The 8963-nt window shown below is 33.4% G+C and overlaps 1 protein-coding gene across 5 annotated transcripts in view; it reads left to right on the plus strand.

Moving 5' to 3' along the window:
- fut8b (fucosyltransferase 8b (alpha (1,6) fucosyltransferase)) overlaps positions 1 to 2329 on the plus strand; it is a 90155-nt gene extending 87826 nt beyond the window's left edge. For all 5 annotated transcript variants that reach the window (XM_058755432.1, XM_058755429.1, XM_058755431.1 and 2 more), the window contains 2 exons: positions 239 to 389; positions 1371 to 2329. In XM_058755432.1, coding sequence (XP_058611415.1) covers positions 239 to 389; positions 1371 to 1700 — 481 coding nt within the window. In that variant the 3' untranslated portion in view covers positions 1701 to 2329. The remainder of the gene's footprint in view (positions 1 to 238; positions 390 to 1370) is intronic.
- The last annotated feature ends 6634 nt before the right edge of the window (positions 2330 to 8963 follow it).

The raw sequence follows: 8963 nt of genomic DNA on the forward strand, positions 1-8963 counted from the left end.
AGACATCAATTAAGATTTTAAAAAGTGGGGGAAAAAACTCTAAATTTACCATTTAAATTACAGATGCTAACGTTGTCTTCTATGATGTGAAACTCTTAAAATCTCAAAATGTAGTTTTGTGTTTCAAGTTCAAGTTAAAGTTCATGGTCACACCTTAAATTGGCCTCTTCTAATTTTTAAAATGTAATAGTAGATCTAAAATTGTAAAAAATGAAATCCAGTATTCTGTGTTTTTCAGGTACACAGACTATGAGTTCATCAGTGATAACTCCATCTCTTGGTCAGCAAGTTTACATAACCGTTACACCGAGAATTCACTCAGAGGCGTCATCCTGGACATCCACTTCCTGTCCCAGACTGACTTCCTGGTTTGCACCTTCTCCTCACAGGTACATCGATAATTGTTTATTTTATCAGTAACATTTTTCACAATAAGGATTCATTTGTTAACATTAAGTACACTAGTAAACATGAATGAACAGTAAACACTATTTCTACAGCATTTGTTAATTTAATGGTTTTCTGACTTTTTTTTTTCTCCTTCTGTCAATAATTAATCCATTAAGCATAGAAGTAACTGCAAAATGTTAAAATGCTAAAAGAGTTATAATAGTCTTAAAACAGGCCTCATGCTCATTCATAAAGATTCAATTTTAAACAACATTTTTTGTCATTTTAAAATCATCAGTGTGTAATGGTAGACAATTAATGTTACTAACACAACATAATTAATAAATGCTGTAAAAAAATATATTACTATTGTTAGTTCGTATTTATGGAGCCCTGCACATGGCATGCATACAGAAATAGTCTATATGTATTGTGGTAATACAGTAAATTAATAATTTCTTCCCTCGTTTTAATAAATTGTGGTCACATTGAACAGATTTAATTAAAGACTAATTTAATTTAAACAAGATTTAGTTAAACTAATAAAATTTAAAACAAGATGACTATGAAACAAGATAAACTAAACATTTTTTTACATAAACCCTGGACCAAAAAACAGTCTTAAGTCGATGGGGTATATTTGTAGCAAAAGCCAAAAATACATTGTACGGGTCAAAATTATTGATTTTTCTTTTATGCCAAAAATCATTAGGATATTAAGCAAAGATCAAGATATTTAGTGAATTTCCTACCATAAATGTATCAACTTAATTGTTGATTAGTAATATGCATTGCTAAGAACTTAATTTGGACAACTTTAAAGGTGATTTTCTCAATGTTTAGATTTTTTTGCACTCCATACATATTAGCTAATGCATTAACTAATGTTAACCTTATTGTAAAGAGTTGCCATTTTACTTGGTCACTTTTAGTTTCTCCCATCCAACAGATTTCTGACTTTGTTCTTCTGGTTCTATCAGGTGTGTCGTGTGGCTTATGAGATCATGCAGACTCTTCATCCGGACGCCTCGGCTTTCTTCCGCTCTTTGGACGACATCTACTACTTCGGTGGACAGAATGCGCACAACCAAATCGCCATCTACCCTCATCAGGCTCGCACGGCGGAGGACATCCCGCTGGAGCCCGGAGACGTCATCGGAGTGGCTGGGAACCACTGGGACGGCTACTCTAAAGGGGTCAACCGCAAACTGGGACGCACTGGCCTCTATCCGTCCTATAAAGTCAAAGAGAAGATCGAGACTGTGAAGTATCCCACTTACCCCGAAGCAGACAAGCTGCTGAGCTTATAGAACAACACATTAATAATTAACGCATGGACGGCTGAACTTGCCATGCACTGGATATCAGACACTCAAGACTTGTGTGCGTGTGTGTATTTATAGGATGGACGCACCTTTTAGGTTTGTATAAATTGAAAAAGGATCTCATAAACTGCTGTGGACATCAAGAGCCTTTCAAACAGCACTCAGATCAGCAGATGCAAATGATAAAAACATTTTTTTAAATTGTTTTAATGTTTTTTTTAAATATTCTCTTGCCTTTTTTGTCACTTTCTCTGTCCTCAAACTGGAGTGAATCTCACAGAGGTCACATTCAGGTCACATTTCACCCACAAAATCAACAGAAAAGGTAAGAAATTATATTTTGCATTAGGATAATGAAGCCTATTTGAATATTTTGCACAAATACAAAGTACAAAAAAGGTCAGCACTCTAAATGAGTATTTATTCATTTAAAGCAGGGGATAAAATCTAATACAAATGTTTCAGCTTATTTTCTTATTTAAAAAAAAAATGTATTTGTTATTTTGTAATTTATTTATTTTGAATATATTTATTATTGCATTTATGTTAGGTCTATAATATATGATATTAAGAAAAATATTTTTTGATTCTTCATTTTTTATACTGCCTTTTACTTAAGCTGATTAAAAAATATATAATAATAATAATAATAATAATAATAATTACAAACTCAATAAAACATTCGGAGACATTAATGCAAAATGTATTTATTTATTTAGTATTTATTTATTTTTAATTGTCTATAAATTTAAATGCATAATTATGTTAAATTTATAATTATATAATATAATTTTACATTATTTACATTGTTATACTGCTTTTTATTTTTGCTGATATAAATGAAAAAATTGAAAGTTCATGCATATTGCAGTAATATAAATTGTAGAGAAAATTTGCTTGCTTATTAAAATAATGTTAATGGTCCTAAAACAGGCCTCATGCTCTTCATGCAAAATGTAATTTCTATATTTCATTCTTTTGATTTATTGGTGTAATCTGATTCGCACCTGTCAGACTTCACTCATCACGCTGTGCTCTTAAGTTCTTTATCTGTCTTCAGTCCGTATGTGTGTGTTATGTGTGTGTTTACAAAGATTGTTTGTGCGATTATTTATTGTGCATCCACAGCGGTGCCTGAAATTAAAGGAAAAAGCATTGCAGAACATTAATATATATATAAAAATTAATTATTAAATAGGTGGAACTTCACAGTTTACCGTCATCATCAAATTACTCATTGTTAGTGAACCCTGAAGTATTTGGACATTTTCCAAATTAATACAATTTTTTAAAAAATTAAAAATACTTTAAAGTACTAGATTTATAGTCAAATATTAGATGTTATGATTTATAAACATGATCTTATTGGAGATTCATAAGTATTGTTATGCAAAGTGACTCTAGTACAAATTTTACAAATTTTTTCAATTGCACAGATAAATACATTTCAACATTACACGTAAATGTTTTCATGCATGAACTGATATGATGTGCACATTGAATGCAATGCAAGTTGCTTTGGATAGAATATAAATTTAATATAAATATAATTTAACAAATAAGATTTTAGTTCAAAATTAAAAATAGCAAATGTACTTTACATACAAATACTTATGAAAACTGATGAGATCATTCTAGATTTAAAAGGTTACAAAGTGGAATTAACCAAATCATTTTTGGTTTAATGTTCATTAAGCTTCTTTTCTTTAAAAATGAGACTATAACCCCCAGGAATTAATTGTTTTTGCATCATATGGAGAGATGGATGTGATTGAAATGTCACTGTAGGTTTAAGGTGTTTGTTGTTGTGTTAGAAACATTAATGGTTACCGTTGCTGCGATTTCAAACTGATGATTTAAAAATGACAAGATGCTATTTAGAAATGTTTCTGAATGAAGCTGAAGGCAAGCCCATCAGTTCTTTCATTGTTTCTTTATTTTTATTGACATGATTTGTCTGTTTATTTGCTGCTTTCGACTCTGAAATGAACTCGGAGTTTAACTTTCTTCTGTAATGAAGACAAACAATGTTCACTTTGTCTGCGAGACGTTTTTCACTTGTTTTGTTTTAGGGTTTTGTCTTATATAAACCCACTGATTGATTAAAGTGGAGAAATCTGTTTGGCTGTTGTGTTCCTTCAGACGGTTGTGGGTCTGCAGGCTTCTCAGTGCACTGATCAATGGTTCCTTTCATCAAAGTTCAGGTTTAATGCGCCTGCATGACATGAATCCCTCAGACTAGTGCTTTGTGACTGACCTCTAGCAGGTAACTCTTTTACAACCTGGTTGTTTAATTGTGAAACTTCCATGCATCCTGTGCTCAGGCCAGACAAGAGTTTCTTCATGGGAACAGATTTGGCGAAATGTAGCATTACATCACTTGCTCGCCAATGGATACTCTGCAGTGAATGGGTGCCGTCAGAATGAGAGTCCAAACAGCTGATAAAAACATCACAATAATCCACACCACTCCAGTCCATCAGTTAACATCTTGAGAAGACTGTGTTTAAAAATATAAACACAGTAGTAACGTTTCAACCAAAGACCTTCGTCAGGCAAACACATAAATGCAAAGGCAACAGCTCAATAAGTACTCAGATTCAAACAGAGTTCCAATTGATTACACCTGTTAGCAATCAATCATGTGAACAGCTATAGTATATCACAACTGAAACAAGAAAACCACATTGAGTGAAGCTCTATGAAGACTCTGGGCGGGTGGAGGAGAGAGAAGAGAAAGGGAAAGATAAAGGTGTTTGAAGATGGGTTGGGAGGTTAATTATGAGATTGTAGGTAGAGTGTCAATGGTCCATTTCAGAGATAGGTGGCGGTAATGCACTTGTTAGTCTGCAATCCGCCATAAAACTAGAAGAAGAAGAACCACACTGAGGCAAAAATTTTAATGCAAACACAATATATATATATATATAAAAGCAGTACATATTAATTCAAAAAGGCATAACCTTTCCACACTTAGGTATATTGGAATTGAACATGTTAAAGTACCCACGAGAGGTGGTGATGTCATCAATATTTTACTAAAAAGAGAAGCTTACTATATTTACACACTAAATACTCTTTCTAACCCCCCAAGGGTTTGAATTCAGAACTTGATTTTAACTCATGTTTCTAATTGTTTTGTTTTTTTCGTTTTTTTTATTGAAAGGTGAATGTTGTTGAAACAGGTTCCATTTGTACTTAAATTTGTTGTATAGTTATGCATTGATCAATTCTAGGACAAGTAATTGTAAATTATAAAAAGGATGTGGGACTGTTTGGGTGTTTTTATGATGGTTTGGGGATTTTTTTTTTTTTTTATATTGTGTATGTATTTAAATGTTTGCCCCAATGTGGTTTTCTTGTTTCAATTGTGATATACTATAGCTGTTCACATGATTGATTGCTAACAGGTGTATTCAGTCGGAACTCTGTTTGAATCTGAGTACTTATTGAGCTGTTGCCTCTGCATTTATGTGTGTTTGCCTGATGAAGGTTTTTGACCAAAAGTTGATTTCTTTGAATAAAGGGAGATTAACAGTGTGCAGATTTTTATTTTTTCTGTTTTTTGATGATACTCTTTGATCTTGCACCTGGCTAAGACATTTTTGGATGTGCGTACCTTGATCCCTCTTTCATTTAAAAGAAAGAAATCCATCATTAATATGTTTTTAACTAAAATAGTCCATAATCCATAATGCTTTCTTCAGTGAAAAGTCATCCGTTCTGAATCAGGAGAGAAATCTGCACAGATAAAGCTCCTTTTACTAGCCAAAACAATTCTAAACAAATATGTGAATGGATTTTGATGTGAGAGCCAATAGGAGATGGACCTTTTATTGCAGTTTGGCTGGAATCGTCAGGTTAAAGTTAAAATGCCTTAATGATGGATTTGTTTCTTACAATCATGCTGCTTTTCGCTTCACAAGGAATTAACTGATGGCCTGGAGTGGTGTGGATTATTGTGATGTTTTTATCAGCTGTTTGGACTCTCATTCTGACGGCACCCATTCACTGCAGAGGATCCATTGGTGAGCAAGTGATAGAATGCTACATTTCTCCAAATCTGTTCTGATGAAGAAACAAACTCATCTATATCTTGGATGACCGGAGGGTAAGTAAAGTTTCAGCAAATTTTCATTTTTGGGTGAACTATTCCACTAATATATTTTTCATTTCCAAAGCCTTGTATCCAGGTCCCACTGTCTTGGACTGTAATTCATCCTAGGTTTACTTGCTCATGGATTATGACTTTGCACAGAGTCTCGTTATATTTTCAAACAGTTCCACAGACTTCCATGCATGTATTTTTCTAATTTTTTATTATTATTTTTTTATTATTATTTTATGCTCATCACAGATGCTGTCCACAGAGTTGAACTTGTATTGAACCTGGAAAAAATCCTTCAAAAAGCACTCATGCAGTGATTAAATGAGTAAAACCATCATGTTTTTCTGTTATCTGAGGGCACTTAGATTATAAGCCACTTAACGTGAGTGTGCTGCCCTGTGACCTTTTTTCTGAATAGATCTTAGTTTGGTTAATTATTCCGTTAATTGGCCACCAGTCCCTAGTGTCTGGTGTTCAGATTTATTTTTATGTTTCGCTCCATCCGTTTATTTAGAGCCCAAGCTGTTTCAGCATTACTTTTTACAGTATTACAAGAAAAGTTCATGCAATAATTCTGTCGTCATTTACTAATCCTCGATTACTCATATTCCAAATCCATATGACTATCCTTCTTACACTGATATTCATTCAGCTGTTTTCCACTCAGCGAATGTGTATCAATTTTTTTTTGTTTTTTTTTTTTAATCAACCTTTTGGCAATATACATTATATTTTTATTTTCTCTGAACTATGGGTCAAAATGTTGAGTTGAAACTTTTGTTTGTTTTGTTTTTTCTCAGAGGAACCATAATTTTAACCAAGCAATAAAATCTAGATTTAAAAAATAATAATAATCAAATCATGCTTTTTCTTTTCTTTTCTTTTTACCAGCTTTCACTAAATCAATGCAATGAATATTTATTCATTCATTTTATTTTTCGTTTATATGCATTGGCATGAAAATGCATAATAGACAGCAATATATCTAAATATGTTTTACTTAGTCATTTTAACAAATAATGCCAAATAATGAGTGAATTAGGCTATACAAAGCATTGAATCAGAATTTTGAATTGATTCAGTTCGATCTATTCTCGTTAAATGAATCAAACTGACTCCTTAAAGCACAAACGAGATCTGAAGGAAAAAATTAACTTTTGTGTTCAATGGAACAGAATTCACGCAGTTTGTAACGACATGAAGGTGAATAAATGATGACATTTCATTTTTGGTAAATAAACACAAATAGCTGTTGTGTGTCTTTGACTAAACTGTGTACATTTGAAATGAAGCTAGATCTTTACCACCCTGTGATTTGCCAGTAATTGCGTGATTGCATGAGCCTAAACTGTTCGTATGGTTTTGTGGAATCTAGACTCTGGTTCTCTGGCCGTTTCTTCTCTCAGGAGTGTGTTCAAGCGCAGCGAAAGGTTTGCTGTCAGCTCGCCCTGAGCCCGCTGTGATGACCATTAGCACGCAGCTGAGGTCCGCGCGAGATAACCAGTGATTTAGAGAGCTCTCTCTCTCTCTCTCTCTCGTCTTATCTCTCCTGCTCTGCCATCTGTCTCCGTCCGCAGCCTTTGATAAAACTGCAGGCGTGTGCATGTTCCCGCCGCATATTTATGCGCTTTCCAGATGTCCATGTTTACAAAAAACCGTTTGGAAGCCCATTAGATTGTATCACGGCATGTTTAACAGCTCAAAATCAGGTGTTAAGTAAGTTTAATGTTCTAGATCAGGATTACAGGACTAGAAGTTGTCATCATTGTCGTTTCAAACCTGTGGAAGCTTGTTCCCGCCAAGGGATAAAGACTCAAAGGTAATTGCGACTTTTATTTCTCAATTCAGACTTTTTTTTTCTCAAATTCTCAGAATTGTGAGCGATAAATTCAGACTTAACCTGAACAATTCTAACCCTTTTTCAAAGAATTGCAAAAAAAAAAAAAAAAACATCCAAACTGTAACAAAGTCAGAATTGCAAGAAACAAGTCAGAATTTGCTAGAAAGAAAGTGAGATAAAAACTCTCAGAATTGCAAGAAACAAAGTCTGGGTTGTGCGATATAAAGTCACACCTGGGGAAAAATTTCAGAAGTGTGAGAGATAGTCTCAGAATTGCCAGGAAAATAAATGGAATTATGGGATACACACTCAGAATTTTGAGATATAAACTTGGAATTTGAGTCTGAATTGCTAAGATATAAACTAACCCTAACTGAGATTTCTCAGAATTTCTTGAAACAAAGTCCAAATTGTAACTTAGAATTTGCTAGGAAAAAAGAAATGTAAGAGAGAAACTCAAAAGAAATCTGACTTTATCGGAATCCAGAGTATCCATCTTGCAATTCTGAGAATTTTGAGTCAGGAGTTGAGATAAAGTATTGCAATGACCTTTTTTTTTCGTGGTGGAAATGGGCTTCCATGTATGACTATAGGCTACTTCAGAAAATGTAAAAAGCTATTTTGCAGAACTTGTTCTACCATCTGAAAGAGTCTGTCAGACAGTAAACATGAGCTGTAACATCTTTCAAAAAAATGCTGCAACAGCAAACTTGAAAGTTAGTGGAGGTCTTAAAACTTTAAAAAGTTTGTTCTTTACACACGCGCGCACACACAGAAAGTGAGGATGTCAAACAGCAGACAGTCCCCAGACGACCCAGAGTGCTTCGGGCTCCGGCTTTGTTTTCATCAGCACGTAATCACACTGTTGTTGTTTGACAGCCTAATAGCTTTGTGAAGAGTTAAAGGGGTGCAGACGTCCACTGCAGAACTACAAAAATCATTCCAGCAACAATCTGACTTTTACTGTGATACACCCATAAAAATAAAGGTTCCATGAACATTTAATATCTACGGAATCTTTCCACTTAAAAATAAATTAATTAATTAAAAAAAAAAAAAAAAAAAGTTCTTTAAAAAGTTCTTTGAATTTGAAAAAGATTCATTAAAATGTTCTTCAAAAAAGGTTCCTCTAACTGAAAGGTTCTTTGAGGAAGCCAAGATGGTTCTTTTATATAATCAGTGCCTACATAAAATAAATGGAATAAAAATCAAAACTTTTTGGAACCTTTTTTCAGCCTATTGTTATAGTTTTAGACAAATAATATTTTTTTATTTTACTATTTTCTACATTCATAGTAAT

The sequence above is a fragment of the Onychostoma macrolepis genome, chromosome 20 (genome assembly GCF_012432095.1).
Source record: "Onychostoma macrolepis isolate SWU-2019 chromosome 20, ASM1243209v1, whole genome shotgun sequence".
NCBI lineage: Eukaryota > Metazoa > Chordata > Actinopteri > Cypriniformes > Cyprinidae > Onychostoma > Onychostoma macrolepis.